The sequence below is a fragment of the Callorhinus ursinus genome, unplaced genomic scaffold (assembly GCF_003265705.2).
Source record: "Callorhinus ursinus isolate GAN/ISIS: 27379988/994484 unplaced genomic scaffold, GSC_fseal_2.0 scaffold12, whole genome shotgun sequence".
Classification (NCBI taxonomy): Eukaryota; Metazoa; Chordata; class Mammalia; order Carnivora; family Otariidae; genus Callorhinus; species Callorhinus ursinus.
This window is the reverse complement of record NW_027397074.1, coordinates 20,047,896-20,069,968: the sequence shown is the minus strand read 5'-3', so window position 1 is coordinate 20,069,968 and position 22,073 is coordinate 20,047,896. Positions and strand designations below refer to the sequence as shown.

Below are 22,073 nucleotides of genomic sequence, written 5' to 3'. Positions count from 1 at the left end.
AACTTCACTGTTGTGTTTATGTGGCACATCTCACTTGTACTCTGTGTTTCAAGTATCGTCTTTTGCTTATCCAGGTCCTTATCTCAGGACTGGATACCCAGTAGATGCTTTAACTCAGGATTTTTTAACCTTGGCACTTCAGGCTGGATAATATTTTGTTGTGGGGGACTGATGGGTGTTATAAGATATTTAACGGTATCTCTGACCTCTGTCCACTAGATGCCAGTAGCACACCTCCTTTTCAGTAGTGATAGCCAAAAAAAACCCCACGTCTCCACGTGTCTCCACACGTTGCCAGATGTCTCCTGCGGAACAAAAAAACGCCCCTCGTTGAGAACCATTGCTTTAACTCAGTTATTTTGTCTGTATGCTGGGCTCAGTGCTTGCTGTGATTGCTGAAATGGGGGAAAGGATTCACATCCACACTGAATGCAGACAGATAAACCTAAATCGCCCTCCAGAAATGGCCAGGTACAGACTTGTCATTTCTTTTTGTGTTAGCAAGGGAGAACCCAGGCCTCGGATCTGGCCGGTCCTAAGGCCTGACAACCTGTGATTTCACCTGAAAGTTCCCTCCAGGTGATACCGGCACCACAGGTACAAGGAAAAGCAGGTAGTCAGTCATTTGTTGATTGACCTCCTGAGAAGCAGGCTCCTTTCTCTTCAGTCTGTTGGTTTCTTCTCTTTACCTGAGGTTCTGTGGTTCAGGTGGGAAAGGTTTTACATGAAAATGGACTCATATTAGTCTGCAAAGTTTACTAAATCCAACTGAACATATATTATGACTGTGGAGCTGGTTGCTACGTTTTGACCAAATGAATAATTGAAGTATTTTTCCTATTTCAAGAAGTTGATTTTCCCCTTGTCCAGTGAGTTGGTAGAACCCTCCTCTTTGATGTTTCGGGGTGTATTTTGTATTTCCTTATTTCAACATCTCTGGTTTCGAAAGTTTCTTCTTATGAAATTATATGCCACAGACTGATGAACGAGTGTGGAAAGCATATAGCCGGTTGGTCATCTTCACCCTTGTAACCTCAGCTCACACACAGCTGACGTAGTTAATTTGGAATTTGACTCCAAGTCCAGGGCTCTGTATACTTCATCACACTGTGCGTGGTGGAAGGGTTTTGTTACCCTGAGCAGTTGGACTATACTGTGAATTGTGGGAAAAATTACACAAGTGATACATGATGACTTTCTTCTATACAAAGTTTTAATAACATTTTAATAACATGGCTAATTTAAAGTACATTATATTGCCTCAGAAATGGCTCCAACATCCTTTGAAATTTTTCCTATTTAAAGAAACAGTAAGTGGCCTATAATGTTTTGAGGTAGTAAAGTTTGATGTAAATGAATGAATTTATTTTGATATAAATAAATGACTTTCAAAATACTAAAACTTCCTGAGATGGTAAGTTTTGATGGCTATTAATGAAGTCCTTACTTTTTATTGAAAAAATGATAAATGTGTGCAAAAGCTTATGATACAATGCTAAGTGGGGAAAAGGATACTAAATAATGACTATAATATACAACTATTTAAAAATTTTTGCATAGAAGACAGGATTAGCTAGACAAAATTGTTCATGTGGTTGTCTTGTGGAGGGAATATCAGTAATTCCTTTTTTCTTCCAAGTTTATATACTTTTTAAGTTTTCAATAATGAGTTTGTAATTCTTTAATCATAGAAAACATTGTTTAGTCCTTAGTCACAAACTTAACGTATTTCATATAATTGATCTTAATGGGAATACCTTTTATATTTTGATTTTTGTACTTATAATTCCATAGTTGTAAAATTTTCAGAATTATTTAAGAAGCTGTGTAATATAAAATTTCTGGAAATGTACATAAGAAACTATTAACAGTAATTACCTTTGGGAACAGGAACCTAGCTTCTTTTATTTTTTGTAATTTTTGTGCTTTTACCATGTACATTTATTCTCTTCTAATAAACAAATACTGTTACATTTTTAATGATCATGATATATTTCTACTTATTGACTCATGCTTTACTAAAATAGTAAATTTGTAGCTTATTTAATAATTTCCCTGTTAATAGACATTTAAGACAGTCCTAAGTTTTCACTGTTACAGAAAATACTGCAGAGATATCTTCTGGGGTGGTTTTCTTCTTCAAATCATTAATTCAGAACAAGTGTGTGTGTGTGTGTGTGTGTGTGTGTGTGTGTGTGTGTGTGTGTATACTCTCTCTCTAAGATATAGAGATAGAGTACATATATATGTGTGTGTGTGTATATATATATATATATATACACAGCTCAGAGTTTAGGTAAATTCACTGGCTACCTATTGCCATTTTGAATTTTGGAGTGGTTGAATGAATTTGCATCATAAGAAAACAAGGGAGGGGTGCCTGGGTGGCTCAGTTGTTAAGTGTCTGCCTTCCGGCTCAGGTCATGATCCCAGGGTCCTGGGATCGAGCCCCACATCGGGCTCTCTGCTCGGCAGGAAGCCTGCTTCTCCCTCTCCCACTCCCCCTGCTTGTGTTCCCTCTCTCACTGTGTTTCTCTTTGTCAGATAAATAAATAAAATCTTAAAAAAAAAAGGGGGGTATTGGTTTCACCCATAGCATCACCAGCTTTGGTTATTGGAAATGTTTATAGCTTTTTAAATGCTCTAATGTGCACAACAGAGAGTTACCATCCATCTGTAGAACTCTTTTTTTATGTGTGGGTTGCAATAATAGTTTATCTTTTATGTGAATCTAGAAAAGCATATAAAAATTCTCATCCCTCCTTTCTTATTTCTTCTCCCCACCCCCTTTCTTATTTCTTGAATAAACAGAATCAAGCTATAGAAGTAGCCTGGGGTCACCAGCCTGCATTCTTGAGTTGGGTGGAAGGTAGGCATTTCAGTGATCAAGGTGAAAATGTGGCTGAAATTAACAGACAAGTTGGTCAGAAACTTGGACTCTCAAATGGGGACCAGGTAAGTACAAAATGTGATGACTATGACTTTCTCCTAATGTCACATAATATAGCAACGGGAAGAAAACATTCAGATTAATTTTTTTAAGGAGGTGAGATGACACCTAATTTGTGTGCTACTGTAACCAGTCCAGGATATTCAAGTTAACTATATACTGTTGTTAAGTCATTGTCTTGGAGTCTGCTCCCTACTTGAATTTGTGTTCTATTTTACTCACTTTCCAGGTTCTCTAATTTTGTTTGTGTGCAATTATTTTTGCCTTATGAATTATTGAGTTTTACTTACTGTTATTGAACTTCATTTGTTTCTGGCAAATCTTCTAACCTTCCAAGGTCATACTTGAAACTGTCCAACGAAAGAGTTGTTATTTTTCTATTTTTGTCTTGGCTATGAATTTAATATGCTTAGGTGGTAAACCCCAAAGCTAAAGGATTTATGTCTGTGTTTTCATTTTATTGTATTCACTAATTTATTCCCTTCTAAATATGTTAAACTACAGAAGTAATACACATTCATTACAAATATTTTACAAGTGAGAGTAAAAAAATGTTTTTCTCTTTCTTTAACCCCAGCCTTAGAATGAGTATGTACTGTATGTTGGGATCTCAGTACACCTTTAGGATTTAAAGAATGGGATCATACACATTTTCTGCAGTTTTTCCCCCCACAAAATATATCAGAGATGCCTTTCCATGTATTACAAACAATATGCATTGAATATCTTTATATATATATGGAATAAAATACTACAAATTGAATTACAGAGTCTAAGGGGCTGCATATTTAAAATTTTGATAAATGGGGCTAAATTGCATTCTATTTCCAGTTTCCCACAACAGTATCCAAGAACGTCACATCTTTTTAACTTGTTTTGAACACAGACTGATTTTGTTCATGCATATTTTTGATAATGAGAATAGGCCACTAATGATAAATCCATAGGCCTAGTATTAGTCCTCTGCTCACCCTAAATCTTTGGTAGAATCTTAAAACTTTAGCACCACAGCGACCCTAGATATCACTAATTTAGGTGCCTTTCTCTACAAACCTAGGAAGATAGAACAGTTTGCCCGGAACTGCATAGCAAGTTAAAGTTCTCCTCTCTTCGAGTATGTGGTCCTTCCCCATGGGAAACACCAGCTTCCTGTTCCCAACCTTGATGTCTTCATCAGCCTCCGAACAGTCTTGTATGTTTTTAATGCCTCTTTGCTTCAGAGTGAGCTTTTACCTGATTTTCTGCAGATCCTCTGTGTATTGTGCCTAAGGCACTATCTCCCAAAGAATAGGAACAGAGTGGACTGGCTCACCCAGGATTATAGCTTCTTGGTGGGCAGGAGCTGCTTTGTACTTTCCCAGAATCACTCTTTTCTTTTTTTTTTTTTTTTAAGATATTTAATTTTTCATTTGACAGAGAGAGTACAAGCAGGGGAAGCAGCAGGCAGAGGGAGAGGGAGAAGCAGGCTCCCCGCTGAGCCGGGAGCCCAGTATGGGGCTCCATCCCAGGACCCTGGGATCATGACCTGAGCCGAAGGCAGACGCTTAATGACTGAGCCACCCAGGCGCCCCCAGAATCACTCTTTTCAAATAGGGCATATGGGAGGTGCTGAAGGGAGATTCACTGATGGTGAGGCATTTGGGGAAATTCGGCGCCAATCCACAAAAGCAGAGAAGGAAGGGTTGGTTCACTGGAGCATGTAATACTTGGTGGTTTGGGATTTTACTCCTCAATCCCCAGAAATGCCTAGAGAAGGGGGGGAAGAAAGTAAGGTGGTGGATTCCAGCTTCTTGAGACACACTGGCATTTCGTATATATCCATAGACTGGAATGAGGACACATTTGTTTTACTTTACTTCTAGCTGTGAATGTTTATACCTGTAAATAATTGGTTCTGATCTCTGTCTCTGCATTTTTTTTTATTTTTACTTTTGTAGAAGCACCATGGTTTGAGGTTAGTTATAAAACTAAGTCATAAAACTTTTATAAATAATAAAGTGTATATATATTAGATCAAGCCATGACTTGATGTCATTATTGTTTCTTCTTACATTTTTTTTCAAAGATTTTATTTATTTATTTGACAGAGAACAAGCCGGGGGAGCTGCAGAGGGAGAGGGAGAAGCAGCTCCCTGACGAGCAGAGAGCCCAACATGGGGCTTGATTCCAGGACCCTGGGATCACAACCTGAGCTGAAGGCAGACGCTTAACTGACTGAGCCACCCAGGCGCCCCTTATCTTTATTTTTTAAAAAATATGTTGTGCTAGGATATATTTTCCTTTTTTCTATAATTAGTCGTGAGAGTTTTTTTCCTAAAATGTTAAGTATATCAAGGCCTGCCTAAGAATAAGTGCTTAATAAATATTTGTCCAGTGGAGATCTCTATAATACACAGAGGCACACATGCTCACTCATTCACTCGTTCACACTTACTTGCCTAAAGAGAACTTCTCATTTCCTAGGGATACAAAAAGTCTTTTATAAAAGTAGTTTTCCATTTTCCATTTTTTCCAGGTGTTTCTCAAGCTGTGTTCCCATGTGGTGTCTTGTCAGCAAGTCGAGGTGGAACCCCTCTCAGCAGATGACTGGGAGATACTGGTAAAGAAAACACAATGAGAACTAGCCCAGTTTAACGTTAAACTGCTTCAACATAGTTGTTCGTTTATATTGAAGTATAGCAGACACCCAGTGTTACACTAGTTTCAGGTGTACAACATAGTGATTCAGTGTCTCTACGTCATGCTGTGCTCACGACAAGTGTAGTTGCCATCTGTCACCAGACAGTGCCATTAAGATACGACTGACTACATTTCCTATGCTGTGCCTTCTATCCCTGTGACTTAATCCTTCCATAACTGGAAGCCAAAATATCAGCGTCTTTAGATTTCTCTTTTCTGAGCTATATTATGTATTCTGAGTTGGTTCGAGTTAGAAGAATGAATTGTGATTTCCTTCCTAGACGTGGAATGACAAAAGGTAAAGTGAATAGATCTTTTTGTTGGTTGGTTGTAGGAGCTGCATGCTGCTTCCCTTGAACAGCATCTTCTGGATCAAATTCGAATAGTTTTTCCAAAAGCCATTTTTCCTGTCTGGGTTGATCAACAAACTTACATATTTATCCAAACTGGTAGGTGCTTTCCATTGTGTTCTACACCGTAGCGTTGAGCCCTTGGCAGAGGTGAATGTGTACTGATGGCTTGCTTCCCCACACAGTTGCACTAACACCAGCAGCTGCTTATGGAAGGCTGGAAACTGACACTAAACTCCTTATTCAGCCAAAGACCCGCCAAGCCAAGGAGAATACATGTTCAGAAGCAGATAATGCACATGGGAAATTTCATAATTCCAGAGGAGACCAAAAAGGATTGACAGGCCCTGGGTCTAATAAGACAGACTCAGAGGTGACCACTGACTCACCATCCATGCCAAGCTTATGGACTGTGTTAGGAAGCATTTTTTCTTTTGGGTCTGAGAAGAAACCAGAGCTATCCTGGGGTTTAACTGAAATGAATGCATTCAAAACTATGCAGTCCCAAGTTGTTCCCCTAGACAATATTTTCAGAGTGTGCAAATCGCAGCCTCCCAGTATGTGTAACACAACAGCAACTTCGGAGTTTCACAGACACTGTGCCATTCATGTATTTCCATGGGACCAGGAATATTTTGATGTGGAACCCAGCTTTACTGTCACCTACGGGAAGCTAATTAAGCTATTTTCTCCAAAGCAACGTAAAACAAAACAAAATATGCTGTCACCTGAAAAAGAGAAGCAGACCTTAGAACCACTAGATCAAAAACCGATCAACTTGGAAGCAGCCAAGGCCTGTGTGCTACAAGTAGTCTGGAATGGACTTGAGGAATTGAAGAATGCTATCAAATACACCAAAACTGTAGAAGCTCTTCATCTTGGGAAAGTCTGGGTTAGTATAAAATGTATTATTAGGGAGAAAACAATTTCATGTTGCTTGAAATTCTCCAGATTATGAATTAGAATAATATTTTATATACAATTTGAAAATCAGTACAGTAAGAGTGTCTAAAGTCCCTGCAGGGACGCATTTGTGATTGCAAGGTAAAGTCCTTGTTTGGGTGAAGATTGCGTATTTTCTGATTAAAGAAACTTGGACAGCTGTAAGATATAGGCCCAGAGAGGTCAAAATTACTTGCCTGAGGTCACATAGTAAGTACAACTAGGATTCACACCCAGGCGGGCTGACTCTCAGGTTCGTGCTTAGCACGGGGTGCCTTACATAGCTTCATATCTTTAATGCCTGCAGAAGGTTTGTTCCCCAGTTCCTGAAAGCCAAGGGAGGACTTGCTATGTGTTGAGGGCAGTACCTAGGTAGGGAGAGACCCATAGCGTGAGGGGTGTACCCAGAAGCTGCTTACCCTGCTGGAATCTGCTCTTTTAACTGTGGGACTGTGGAGGGGAGGAGAGCAACCAGTGTCCACCTCATTCTGGCCTCAGATAGTAATGCTTAGTTTATGTGGAGCGAGTCACCAGCCCCTTTTATTTGAACTTAATTTGAGCCATTGTGAAGCAAGACTTCATGGTGATAAAGGGAGGAAATTACTAGGACAAGGAAGAAAAATAGGAGAGGAAGGGGATCTCCTTTATAGATTTCTTTTCTTTTTTTTTTTAAGATTTTATTTATTTGATAGACACAGCAAGAGAGGGAACACAAGCAGGGGGAGTGGGAGAGCGAGAAACAGGCTTCCCGCTGAGCAGGGAGCCCGATGCGGGGCTTGATCCCAGGACCCTGGGACCATGACCTGAGCCGAAGGCAGACACTTAACGACTGAGCCGCCCAGGTGCCCCTGTAGATGTCTTTTATTGCCAGTTTCACCTCTGACCTCTGTGCTGGCAACTGACAAAGTTTTCATCTCTTTGGCCTATATCGTTTTCTAAAATTCCAGACCATCAGCTCATTATTTTCCGTTAGCTCTAAACTCCTAGTTTAGATCCTGCTGCATCTTCAAAATAAAAATGTCTAACACTGAACTTGTTAGGACTTCTCTTTTCTATTAATGGTTCTGCCATTTGGTGGCAATCCCATTTTTTTCCTTGAAAACACATGGTGAGGACAGGGTGAAGAAGTGCCAGGTAGAGGCCTATTGACCATATAAGATGGCAGTGAGGAGTCCACACTTCCCGCCCCACTTGAAAGGTTGGCGGCTATGGGCACCGAGGAGTGGCAGTCCTCAAGCAGACTTGACTTGAGAGATCCAGATTGATGGATCTCATTCCAAAGACGGTGTGGAAATAAAGAAACGAAGGGGAAAAATGGAAATGTTTGTGATACAACAGTGCCTGAATATCCATCTGGTTACTCTTAGGAATCTTGATAACTTCCATCAGTTTACCTGAATTCATAGAAGTTAATAGCAATGTATGTATGCTGTGGAATATTTTTAAATCAAGTTTTCACATATTTATATATCTATTTATTTTTAAATTTCAGATTCCAGATGACCTGAGAAAGAGACTAAATATAGAAATGCATGCAGTAGTCAGAATAACTCCAGTGGAAATTACCCCTAAAATTCCAAGATCTCTAAAATTACAACCTAGAGAAAACTTAGTGAGTTCAAATTTACGTTCTATCACAGTTGTTTTACATGTCATGTAAAATTTCTAGCTGCTTCGGCCAAGTAACAGGAATGTTGTATTCCTTTTTGCCAGAAGGGCAAAGAAGTCTCTGTTTTATTTTGTGGTAAAATATATCTAATGAAATGCTATTTTAACCATTTTTAGGTGTACAATTCAGCAGCATTAATTACATTCATTATGTGCAGTCATCACTACCCCCCATTTCCAAAACTTTCCCAGCCCCCGAACAGAAACTCTATACCCATTCAGCCATAATGCCCCATCCCCTGCTCTTCCAGCTCTTGGTAACCTGTAATCTATATTCTCTCTATGAATTCGTGTATTCTAGATATTTCATATAAGTGGAATCCAGTAATATTTGTCCCATGCATCTGAATTATTTCACTTAACATGTTTTTAAGGCTCGTCCAGGTTGTAGAATGTATTCATTCCTACTTATGGTGAAATAATATTCCATTATATGCATATACCACATTTTGTTTGTCCATTCATCTGTTGATGGACCCTTGGGTTGTTTCCACCTTTTTGGCTATTGTGAATGATGCTGCTACGGACATTAGTATACAAGTATCTGTTGAGTCCCTGCTTTGAGTTATTTTGGGTATATACCTAGGAGTTGAATTGCCATATATATGTATGTGTATATATATTTTTTTCTTTTTTTTTAGAGAAAGGGAGAGCTGGGTGGAGGCGGGGAGGGAAAGAGAATCTTAAGCAGGCTCCAGGCCCAGCACAGAGCCTAACATGGGGCTTGATCTCACAACCCTGAGATCATGACCTGAGCCCAAATCAAGAGCCAGATGCTTAACCAACTGAGCCACTTAGGCACCCCGAGTTCCTGGATCTTATGGTAATTCTGTTTAACTTTTTGAGAAACCAAGAAATCTTTAGTAAGTAACACATATATTATGTATATTGTGCCAATGCAAACATGGATAATTTGGCTTTTTTTTATTAAATAAGCTCTATGCCCAAAGTGGGGCTCAAACTCACGACCCCAAGATCAAGACTTGCATGCTCCACTGACTGAGCCACCAGGTACCCCAACAATTTGGTTTTTAAAAGATATTTTTCCTACATCCATGTAATTTAAAAAAAATTCCCCCATGTTGTTTCGGTATTAATACTGTAGCCTGAAAGTGCTAGGCTGCTCATTACCAGGGTATTGTCACCTGTGCCAGTCTAGTTTACCAGCTCCCAGAGAACAACGATACTAGAAAATTACTGCATTACAGGTTTTAAAATTTCCAGACACGATTTTATCCTTCTCTGATTATACTTTCAAATCACGGAAGAACCATTTTAACAGAACTTTCTAGTTGATGAAACCCCAGATAAGACAACTTATGTACTGGAGAAGAGGAAAACAAATAGAATAAGTGCCATTTCCATAACAGTATGTAACTGAACATTTAACCCATTGGCAGAATGGTACACAGTGATTTCTAGTTTTAACTTTTTAGTTAATCTTGGTATTTTTCAAAAGTTAGGTCTCATGAAAAAAACAGCCCCTGGTCATGAAATTCTTTTTGTCTCAATAATAGGATATTACTACAGAATTCCTTTCTTTATCCTGAGTTGCTTATTTTTTTTTTTAAAGATTTTTTATTTATTTCTTGACAGACAGTGAGAGAGGGAACACAAGCAGGGGGAGTGGGAGAGGAAGCAGCAGGCTTCCCGCCGAGCAGGGAGCCTAATGCGTGGCTCGATCCCAGACCCTGGGATCATGACCTGAGCCGAAGGCAGACGCTTAACGACTGAGCCACCCAGGCACCCCCTGAGTTGCTTATTTTAGTGGAAACTTTAGGACATTGGAAGGTGTCTTCTGGGCTGATTTATATCTCTTAGGACATAAGAATGGTTGATTCTAGAGGAACCGTGGGTTGCTTTCTGATTCTTCGAGTCTTGATTTTAGGTATATTTTTTGGCAAGTAAACTCTACCCTGCACATGGGGCTCAAACTCAGGACCCAGAGATCAAGAGTCACTTGCTCTACTAACTGAGCCAGCCACGCGCTCTTCCTTTAGGTCTTTAATCCCATTGCCCAGTAGTATCCAAACAGACTATTTCTGTGATCTTTAAGAGTATGAAAGCAATGCCTATACTTAGTTTAGCTTGCTTTTTGTAGTGATCAAGTTCTAAACTGAGCTTAATCGGCAGACCTAGCATGACACTGGATGAGGAGAGATCAGAAATGGACCAGTTAAGGGGCACCTAGGTGGTTCAGTCGGTTGAGCCGTCTGCCTTCGGCTCGGGTCCTGATCCCAGGGTCCTGGGATCGAGCCCCATGTCGGGCTCCCTGCTCCGCAGGAAGTCTGCTTCTCCCTCTCCCACTGTGTGCTCACTCACTCTCTTTCTCTTTCTCAAATAAATAAATAAATCTTTAAAAAAAAAAAAATGGACCAGTTGAAAAATGGTAGAATGAATAGAGGTTTATTTTCCTAGGCACATATTAATGATCTTTCCTACATGAATTTTTGGGTATTCCTGTTTTTAACTTCAAATAGGTTTTAAAAACTTAATTCTGATTTTAAAACTTTAAAAATTGTTTTTCTTAGAATTTCTTCATTCCTTTTGAACAGTTTATTAACATTGTACTTATTGAGTGTATCAGCACTGTGGCCTGCTTAACAGAAAAAAAAAAGTGACTTCAGCATATAAAGAGCCTCTTTTTCTCATGTACAAAGAAGTTTGGAGGAGCCCAGAGGTAGTTAAACTATGTCATCAAGGATCTAGGCTCCTTTGGTCTTTCTGCCATCCTTAGCCTGTAACTTTCCTCCTCTCAGATGCAAGGCATTTGCTGTACTAATAGGCATCAACATCTGCATTCTTGGCAGCAGAAGGCTCAAAGCAAAAACCTCTGCAAGGTTTCTCTACCTTTTGATTAGGAGGAGAAGCCCTTCCCAATGATTGCGATTGCACACCATTGGTCACAATGCAGGCACACACACATGTATGCGTACACACACACACAGCTCCAGGTTGGGAATGGAGTTTTCTTTCCCACCTCTTTAATGGAGGGAGGCAAGGGAGAATGGGGTTGGAATGGTCATCCAGTGAGCCAAACCATGGTACATGTATCACTGGTCGTAGAGATAAGGAGTGTTTAAAATTTCACCACTTCTGGGCGCCTGGGTGGCTCAGATGGTTAAGCGTCTGCCTTCGGCTCAGGTCATGATCCCAGGGTCCTGGGATCGAGTCCCGCATCGGGCTCTCTGCTCGGCGGGGAGCCTGCTTCTCCCTCTGCTTCTCTCTCTCTCTCTCTGTCTCTCAGGAATAAATAATAAATAAAATCTTTAAAAAAAAGTTAATAAATAAAATTTCACCACTTCTGTAAATGTTTTTTTGTTTTTGCTCTTTTTTTTTTTTTTTTAAGAGAGGGAGAGGGAGACAGAGAATCTTAAGCAGGCTCCATGCCCGGCGCGGAGCTCAGTGTGGGGCTCAGTCTCATGACCCTGAGATTCTGACCTGAGCCGAAATCAAGAGTCAGACACTTAACCGACTGAGCCACTCAGGTGCCCCTGTAAATGTCTCTTCAGGCTGCACTGTCCTCCTTGCCCTGTAATGTGAAATCCCAAATCTGTGCCTATAAATATGAACATCCTTCCTGGTTTTGTTTGGTAAGGTTTGCTTTTTTTTTTTTTTAGCTTTTAAAATTATTTATTTTTAGTTCCCATTTAATAGATTATAAAACTGAGGTTCAGACAGTTTGCTTAATTTGCACACAGTCACACAGATAACAAATGGTCATGCCAGGCTCGTTGCATCTTGAACTAGCACATGTAATCACTTGTGCCAAACTGTGGCTGAATGGGTATATACCGTGATTGACTTAATTGACCAGTCTCCTCCTAATGGACACCAGCTAATGGTTCTCACATGAGGCGAGCAAGGCTCGGAGAGGTTAAGAGGCTTGTTTAAGGTGCATCGGCCGTATCAAGGTTTACATATTAGCTAGATAAGGTGTTAAGCTAATGATGTTAACATTCACTTAGGTATTTGGATAACTCATTACTGTTCTTCCCTTTGCTCTGGCAGCCCAAAGATGTAAGTGACGAAGACGTAAGAACTGTGTTCTCTTCATGGTTACAGCAGTGTACTACCACTACACTTCCTTTGCTCCTATCAGAGGAAGAATATATTAAGCTGAGAATTAAAGACGGTGGGTACATTTTGTTATTTTGATTTTTTTCCTATTGAGGAAGTTTTCATTATTTTGCCAACCTGTCATACGTGTGAACAGGAAACATAATAAGTAAATGGTTTTACATATCAAAGAATACCTTTGTTTAAATTTAAATAAATTTAAATCTTAAATTATTTCATCTCTGCTTCAGTGCTAACTCTACATTACTTTTTTTTTTTTTTGATAGGGTTGAAGGAGTTTTCTCTAAATATAGTTCATTCTTGGGAAAAAGAAAAAGAGAACATTTTTTTGTTGAGCACCAATCTGCTGCAGAAGACCACAATACAAGTAATCACATACTATTGAATATTTAATGAAATAATATTTGTCACATAGGATCGATAATAAAGTATTAGTTTACCTATAAGACTTTGCATCCTGAAGTGTGTTAGAAACATGAATAAGAGTAAGGAATAACTTGATTTAAAATATTTTATTATATAGTCTCTTTAACTTATCTAAACAAATTGATTTGTCCTAAACTTAAAATCAATGCACAATTAAGTTTTAAGAATAGAATTGTGTTAACTGGCAAATGAATTATGATTTCATATTATTCTAGTATTGAAACACAAGAAAACTTAGCTTTAGGGGTTTGATTTTTTTAAATTCATATTTTTACTTGCAGCTTTGCTGTAACCCATATTTGCAATAACCCATATTATTTTGGCAGTTCTTAAATTCTCAGCTCCTCACAAATATTATCAGATCACTTTTCTTCCAGAAGGATTTTATAACTGGTCTTTTTAGAATATTAGGTTTTCGTTTTCACTCTTGTTATAGGATTAAAGATGTTCTAGTTGTTTAGAATTTGAATGGTTGGGAACTAGACATTGTCTCTCTACTTTTGAGATAAAATTGAAGGAATACCATTCAGAGGAGGTAAAAATGTAAGAATTGTGTAGAGTAAATATGACACACATCAAAATTGCAAATAAAGATGTGTCCTTAAAATGTATGAAGGAGATGACATCCTTTAACTGGTTGTTGACCATAAATATTTTTGTTCCTTGGTTGAGTAAATTATTATTGTGAAGGCTATTTTGAGTAATGATCTTGCATGCACAATGTGTCTTTTCTCTCTGTGTAACAGAATCAGTAATTCAGTTTCCTGGGACCTGAGAAAAACAGGCCAAAGATACAACTTTGAAATGTAAAACTGATTTTTCCTTGCTACTGTAGGTCCTTCTAGACCCTATGGTAAAAGAAGAAAACAGTGAGGAAATTGACTTTATTCTTCCTTTTTTAAAGCTGAACTGCTTGGGGTAAGAAGTTCTGGCCAAACTAGTATGTTTACAGTCATGTTTGACATGATCTCTGGCAGGGTTTTTATGTATGAACGTTAAAGTAGATGTTAATGTCATTGAATTATCTTAATTCATTAGTAGATTTTTTTTTTTCAAGGATTGTTTCTGTTTTCATACCTCGCTTGGTAATTTGCCTTCTTAGGTAACTACATAAAGGGCTGAAGCTTATTAGAAATTTTGCTTTGAGATTTGATTTGTGAGAAGGAAGCAACTCGGTATGACTCGGATCATATGTACTTGAGTAAAACAATACTTCTTAGAGCTAATACATTTATTTTAAACGTTAAATCCAAAAACATTATTTGAATGTTTAAAAATATTTCAAATTAGGGGCGCCTGGGTGGCTCAGTCATTAAACGTCTGCCTTTGGCTCAGGTTATGATCCCGGGGTCCTGGGATCGAGCCCCGCCTCGGGCTCCCTGCTCAGCGGGTCTCCCTCTCCCACTCCCCCTGCTTGTGTTCCCTCTCTCGCTGTGTCTCTGTCAAATAAAATCTCTTAAGAAAAAAAATATTTCAAATTAAGTTATTCCTTCAACTCTCTTATTAATTTACTAATTAGGATTATTTATGTTTTCCTTAACTTTTAAAACCAAACAAGTCTGAAAAGAACCCCCTCTTAATTTCTTTATCTCTTATGCAATACGAGAATCTCCTATTAGCATGACATCTTCCCATTCTTCACAGAGGCTTTTTGTAGTTGTAGTAGTAGTGATTTGATTTCCTGTAGTAGTATAGTCTGTAAATGTTCTAGTAGAAGGATTAAACCATAAAGTAACAGTGTTTAAATACAGCATATTATTCATGTTGAAAGTAAAATCTCTTCAGACTCTGATTTTAGGAATTTATATTTATTATCAGAAAGAAAGTGCTAGTGTCAGGAAGTAGGTTGAAGTTCGTGCTTGTATAATCTACAAATTGAAACTAGATTTCAAAGGCTAAGTTCAAGAGGAAATAAGCCTGCAATTATCCTAACACTTCAAATGCATGCATTTATGATTATGTTGATTACCAAACCAAAAATCATTTTGAGAGGGGTGTCCATGTGTGTTAAGACAAATTCCTTAAGATGCCCTGTTCAGACAAAACTTCTAGTCACTGTACATGTTTGAAAGTAATAAAACTAATTTTTAAAAGCTGTTAACTCAGATTTGGCATTAATTCAATATACTTTCAAGTAAGGGAAAATTTCCACATTTTACTCTTTTAAAAATCATTAACCAGCCTGGGAAGGAAAGTTACAGAATTTTTTTCAGCTGGATTTTATCCTGCTTCAGTGTTTTATCATGCAACAATGTATATATTTTGCAGAGGAGTGAATTCCTTAGGTGTATCCTCCATGGAACACATCACTCACAGCCTCCTGGGACGCCCTTTGTCTCGACAGCTGATGTCCCTAGTGGCAGGACTTAGGAATGGAGCCCTTTTATTCACAGGAGGAAAGGTATGTGGTTAAAATGTGCCCATTGCATTAATCACTTTTTTTCTCTCTCTGGGTTTTGATCATCTGTTATATGGGGTTGTTAACACAAGATTTGGGAAGGCTACATTTGCTTGGGAAATTTAGAAAGTGGTGATGAATAAGATGAATAAGGTGACATCCTCCCTGCCTTTTTTCTGTACCAACTGATACGATTGTATGATTTTTGCTTTTTAGGGTGTTGATAGGGTTGATTGGTTTTCAAATATTGAACCAGCCTTACGTATCTGTAATAAATCCCACTAGGTTGTGGTATATTATTCTTTGTATACATTGCCAAGTTTGTTTGCTAATGATCTTTTTTTTTTTTTTTTTAAGATTTATTTGAGAGAGACAGAGCACGTGCACGAATTGGGGGTGGGGGGGGCAGAGGGAGAGGGAGAGAAGCAGACTCCCTGCTCAGCAGGGAGCCCAATATGGGGATTGATCTCACAACCCTGAGTCATGACCTGAGCCAAAAACAAGAGTCAGACTCTTAACCAAATGAGCCACCCAGGTGCCCCAGTTATTGTTTTTGTTTTTTTTTTAATCTGAGTAATCTCTGCATCCAACATGGGGCTCAAACTCATGACCCTGAGATCAAGAGTTCCATGCTCTTCTGAGAGCCAGCCAGGTGCTCCATTCTTTGCTAATATTCTGTTGAGGATTTTTACATCTAAATTCATGAGCGATATTAGCCTATAGTTTTTTTTTTTAAGATCTTATTTATTTGACAGAGACAACGAGAGAGGAAACACAAGCAAGGGGAGTGGGAGAGGGAGAAGCACGCTTCCCACTGAGCAGGGAGCCCGATGCAGGGCTCGATCCCAGGACCCTGGGATCGTGACCTGAGCTGAAGGCAGACGTTTAACGACTGAGCCACCCAGGCGCCCCTAGCCTGTAGTTTTCTGTTTTCGTACTGTCTTTGTCTAGTTTTGCTATCAGGGTAACACTGGCCTAATAAAATGAGTTGAGAAGTGTTCCTTCTTGTTCCATTTTCTGGAAGAGATTATCTAAAGTTGGTATTCATTCTTCTTAAATGTTTGGTAAAATCTCCAGTGATACTATCTGGGTGTGGAGATTACTTCACCTTTAACTTTTTAATTATACATTAAATTTCCTTAATTGTCTTTTTCACCTTGGCAGACATTTGGTAGTTTGTAATTTCAAGGAATTGGTCCATTTCTCCTAAATTGTCAAATTTATGAGCATGAAGTTGTTGACAGTATTCCTTTTACTATCCTTTGAATGGCTATGGAATCTGTTGTGATGAGCCATTTCCTGATCTTGGTGATTTGTGTCTTCTCTTTAATCTTCATCAGTTTAGGGGCACCTGGGTGGCTCAGTCGTTAAGCATCTGCCTTCAGCTCAGGTCATGGTCCCAGGGTCCTGGGATCGAGCCCCGCATCGGGCTCCCTGCTCAGCAGAGAGTCTGCTTCTCCCTCTGACCCTCTTCCCTCTCGTGCTCTCTATCTCTCATTCTCTCTCTCTCTCTCTCTCTCTCTGAAATAAATAAGTCTTTAAAAAAAAAAAAATCTTTAAAACCTGTCAGGCCCACATAGGTTCACTGGTGTATTCTACCAAACATATAAGGAAGAAATTATACCAGTTTTCTACAATCTCTTTCAGAGGATAGAAGCAAAAGGAGTACTTCATAACTCATTCTATGAGGCCAGCCATCACCCTAATACCAAAACCAGACAAAGGCATTACAAGAAAAGAAAACTATAGACCAGTATCTCTCATGAACATAGATGCAGAAATCCTCAACAAAATATTAGCAAATCAAGTCAACCAATGTATATGAAGAATTTATACCATAATCAAGTGGGATTTATCCCAGATATGCAAGGCTCGTGACATATAGCAACTATTCTGTGTGGTTTCTAGATTTTGTCAGATTTCAAAACGCATCCTCATTGTAGAGTATTTATTTTGAAAAAGCAATATTCTTGGCTCAGAAACCAGACTTCCCCATCTCACCTAGGGGTAGCATGTTTAATAGGAAGAACAAGCAGAGAAGACCTGGATTTGAGTCCCACCTCTGTCATGTATTTACCGGCTGTGACCTCAGGCAGGTTTTTGGTTTCTTATCTGCCTTCTTAGGATTAACTTTCACTTAAGGGAAATAATATGTGTGAAAGCACTTTGTAAGCTGAAAAATGGTATTATACAAATGTGAATGACTTTATGTGAGGAGAAGGCCCTCTGACTAGGCAAAATGATTATGGCAAGGGACCTATATCTCAGCACTTCTGATTTCTATTCTTTGGAAAGCATTGCCTTTATTTTATTTTTTAAAGATTTTTTATTTTTAAGTAATCTCTACATCCAATATGGGGCTCAAACTCATGACCCCGAGATCAAGAGTTGCATGCTCTACCAACTGAGGCAGCCAGGCGCCCCTGGAGCCCATTGACTGTAAATGTAAATGCAATTCTGGAAGCTGTATTGATGGTAGTATTTGTTGAGTGCCTGCCAAATTTCACACTTTGTATAACAAGGTTGGCTGTTTTGCCAGCTCATAGTGCTGAAAAACAAAATATTAGAACTGGCACAGCTCTCTTAAAGCTAGACAAAGCAACAAGGGCAAGAGATTAACAGTGCTCTGAAGGGGAAAACCTGTATTAAAAGAATTATAAAAACCTACCAATGTCAACCTTTCTAGGGGACACTATAGCAATGTTCCGCAAAATTTTAAATGTGTACCTTTTGATATAGTAATTCCACTCCTAGAAATTTATTCTGAACATATAATCTGACAGATAAGTAAACAGGCATATGGATATTTATTTTAGCTTTACTTATAATAGTTAAAAATTGGAAGCAGCATTAATGTACATTAGGAAGGGGCTTATGGAACCTGTTACAGTCCAGTATGTCTCTGCAGCGGCATGCTGGGGAATGGGTGCGGCTCCATATTTGTCCATAAGGAGGACAGTGATTTGTCATGAACCCGCACAAATAATTCCATCTTCATAAATTTACATAAAATGTGCGGGGAGTGTCTGGAAGGATGAAACATTAGAACAGTTGACTTTGGCTACTTCTGTGAGGTGGGATGATTATAGAACATTTTTACCTTTCTCTGCTAAGCGTTCATCATTATTTTATTTTTTGCATATTTTATAAACCAGGATCAAACCCTATACAGTCTGTGAGTCACTTTATATTAATATAAAAATAAACAGTTCTGCCCACCTTAAGAGTCTCTGAGGGCCACATGGTACACTAATTGGTTGTCACGGTAATACTGTAAATGATCAAGAAACTGGATTAAAATTACAGTTAATTTAAGATAATAGGGAAGTGGGTAATAAATGTTTCCATTAAAAATAGTTGAGGGCACCTGGGTGGCTCAGTTGGTTAAGCGACTGCCTTCGGCTCAGGTCATGATCCTGGAGTCCCGGGATCGAGTCCCACATCAGGCTCCCTGCTCAGCAGGGAGTCTGCTTCTCCCTCTGACCCTCCTCCCTCTCATGCGTTCTCTCTCTATCTCATTCTCTTTCTCTCAAATAAATAAATCTTTAAAAAAATAAAAAATAAAAATAAATAAAAATAGTTGAAATTAAGGGGCACCTGGGTGGCTCAGTTGTTAAGCGGCTGCCTTTGGCTCAGGTCATGATCCCAGGGTCCTGGCCCTGCTCCGCGGGAAGCCTGCTTCTCCCTCTCCCACTCCCCCGGCTTGTGTTCCCTCTCTCACTGTGTCTCTCTCTGTCAAATAAATAAATAAAATCTAAAAAAAAAAAAAAAAGATAAAAAGAGTTGAAATTAAATGGGATTAGGGTTCATTTCTCTGGAAAAATTATTTAATATTCACATTATTCCCTTCTAGTAAATAATAAAGCATTGCCTGTTTTTAAAGGTAAAAGAAATTAAGTATTAGTGATTGTCTTAACAAATTGTAAAAACAAATTAGATGTGCATTTTCTGTCTCTGCCCTATAATGAACATAGGATACATCCAGCTTCTAACAGCTTGAAACAAAAGTCATTTTAGTAACACCTTTCTCACACAGTACTAGACTAGTATATATATATTTTACTTTCTCAAAGCAGTTATCTTTAGTGTCAGTACCAATTGAGGTTGGAATTGGGGTGGGAAATGCCCCTTTTTGGGCGGCTTAAATTCCAGAGGTTGGGTTGTCCTCTGTTTCCCTTGCCTGTGTTTCTCTACTACTTGAATTCTGGGATTCCCATATAAAGGCTGGGAAGCTGGAGCCTCCTGGTTTCTTTGCAGAATATTACGTATTTTTCTTTGATAGACTTGAATACATATTTAGGAAATCTTTCCCACTTACCCTGAATGCTCTTAAAACTTCCTGAGTCCAGATTTTCACTCCCTCCTATTAGTTTACTTTATGCTAAATGTCACCCACCACAATGTGATTCTAGAGCTCCAGGGATGTAGAATTTCTTTTCCTTTCTCTCTTTTTTTTTTTAACCTCTAGCTTTATTGAGATATAACAGACATAGAACATTGGGTAGTGTACACTTGATCGGTGAGGCTGAATCTTGGTGGTTGCCACAGTAACAGAAGCTATTTCTGTGATTGAATATATTGCTTATGAAGCAATTATTTTCTAGGGCACTGGAAAATCAACTTTAGCCAAGGCAGTCTGTAAAGAAGCATCTGACATATTGGATGCCCATGTGGAGAATGTTGACTGTAAAACTTTACGAGGTATGAATATGATAACACTCTACATAAAACCCTTTTCTGCTAGAAAGATGGAAATGTTATTTAATGTCATTAATCTAATAAATGTGAATATCTGATCTTTAATTTTTCTGTTAGTCATTGAAATTCCTTGGAAATTTAAAATCTTTGGCTTTCTAATATTTTCAGCAAAATTTTTTAAACTCTCCATACTGATGGAGGCCCCCTCCTTTTTTTCCTGGCCAAAACTCTTTGTAGACTATATTCCTGAAAATGCCAACTTAGACCATTCTGGGAAAGTATACGCTAATGCGTATAAATTATCCCTGAATTGCTAGAGAAACCCTGGGTGAGGCGGGGGAAGGCTGGCTGTGGACAGTGAAGAGGAGAATTACAATTTACCATGTACACTTTGGTACTTTTTAAGTCTTTACTGCTTATTACCTATTTTTTTAAAAAACAAGATTGGAAAGATTTTATTTTGAGTAACTTTTTTCCCCCCTTGGCTACCTCTACCATGTCATCCCAATTAGTCCCATGCTATGTGTATGTTTGTGTATTTTATCTAGTATATGGTAAGAAACCAAGAAATAGCCTTCGAAAACCCATTACTTCATATGCTACAAAGGTGGTTTTAGAGAGACTGTCCGTCTCTCAGAGCCCTACTTGAAACTTCTTGTGAAAGTTTTGTTGTAGACCTAAGTAACAGGAACTCTTTATTTCGGCTTATGAATTTATATATTTTCTGTTCTTTGAAAATTAGAAGTTGGCAATTCACCAGGAAGTTTGAAGCCAATGTATGATTGAAATACAGTAACTCTAGATCCTCTGGACAGCTACATTTATGTTTGATTTTATCTGAATCTTGATCCCCTACTCTTACGTTTTTCCACATCCTCCTTTTATTTTACTGTTTTGTTGTATGCCATCTGAAATTTTCTGTGGAATAAGGCCAGGTAAAGAATACGTACATACAGGACTTACAGTAGCATGTTCCTTTTTTCCACTTTATAAAATTCAGTTCTTTAGTGAGTCCTTTGAGACTACATTAATTAAAACCAAGTTAATGATTAACAAATTTTAGTGATTGGTATATTAACAAAATACAGCTGAAATTTTCAGAGTTAAATCAATATTGAGCTTTTCTAATGCTCTCAAAAGGGCAGCCAGAACTTACCAGGCCTGAAATAACATTAAAACCATTTCATATCTCCCATATTAAGGGAAAAGGCTTGAAAACGTACAAAAAACCCTGGAGTTGGCTTTCTCTGAGGCGGCATGGAGGCAGCCTTCCGTGATTCTGCTGGACGACCTCGACCTCATTGTAGGCCGGCCTGCTGTCCCAGAACATGAGCACGGCCCTGAGGCTGTGCAGAGCCAGCGGCTGGCACATGGTAATGGAAATGCATCCGCTCAGGGCTGTGGGCCTTTTCCTTCGGTTAGCCAACAGTTTTAGTCTTACTGATAAATCTGCTCTCTTCAGAAAATGCGATGTTACGTGTTGCTTTTGAAGCTTCTATATTAGTAAAATTGGTAGACAAGTGCAGTGTGAAAATTCTGCAGCTTTGTGATTAGTCTTCTGGGGTCTTTTCATTCTCCTGTGCTTATTAGAAATTGCTTCATTGTATGGATTTACTCTGGCTTTGTTCTTTTGACAAATGTTTGTCTAATGCTTCTGCACAGTTGTGTTCTCAAAGTCTAGGAGCGAAACGAAAAGTAAACAGACAATTTTCGTACAGAATACTGATGATAATAATAATGGTAGCTACCACGCATTGAGTGCCTTTTCTGGGTTAGGGATTGTTTTGTACTCTACGTGCAGATATTCTCCAGGTGAATAAATGAAAATGGAGAGATTAAGTCATTTGACCAGGGTGGCACAGCTCAGAGGTGGTGGGATCTG

The 22,073-nt window shown here is 38.7% G+C and overlaps 1 protein-coding gene across 4 annotated transcripts in view; it reads left to right on the top strand.

Annotated features, from left to right (window-relative positions):
- PEX1 (peroxisomal biogenesis factor 1) overlaps window positions 1-22,073 on the top strand; it is a 42,580-nt gene that overhangs the window by 1,743 nt on the left and 18,764 nt on the right. For 3 of the 4 annotated variants that reach the window (XM_025872871.2, XM_025872869.2, XM_025872872.2), the window contains exons 2-12: window positions 2,812-2,955; window positions 5,466-5,549; window positions 5,964-6,078; window positions 6,165-6,871; window positions 8,414-8,533; window positions 12,601-12,724; window positions 12,936-13,036; window positions 13,931-14,013; window positions 15,364-15,496; window positions 20,098-20,194; window positions 21,394-21,564. In XM_025872871.2, the coding sequence (XP_025728656.1) occupies window positions 2,812-2,955; window positions 5,466-5,549; window positions 5,964-6,078; window positions 6,165-6,871; window positions 8,414-8,533; window positions 12,601-12,724; window positions 12,936-13,036; window positions 13,931-14,013; window positions 15,364-15,496; window positions 20,098-20,194; window positions 21,394-21,564 (1,879 nt within the window). The remainder of the gene's footprint in view (window positions 1-2,811; window positions 2,956-5,465; window positions 5,550-5,963; window positions 6,079-6,164; window positions 6,872-8,413; window positions 8,534-12,600; window positions 12,725-12,935; window positions 13,037-13,930; window positions 14,014-15,363; window positions 15,497-20,097; window positions 20,195-21,393; window positions 21,565-22,073) is intronic. The other variant, XM_073898786.1, reaches the window with a different exon arrangement.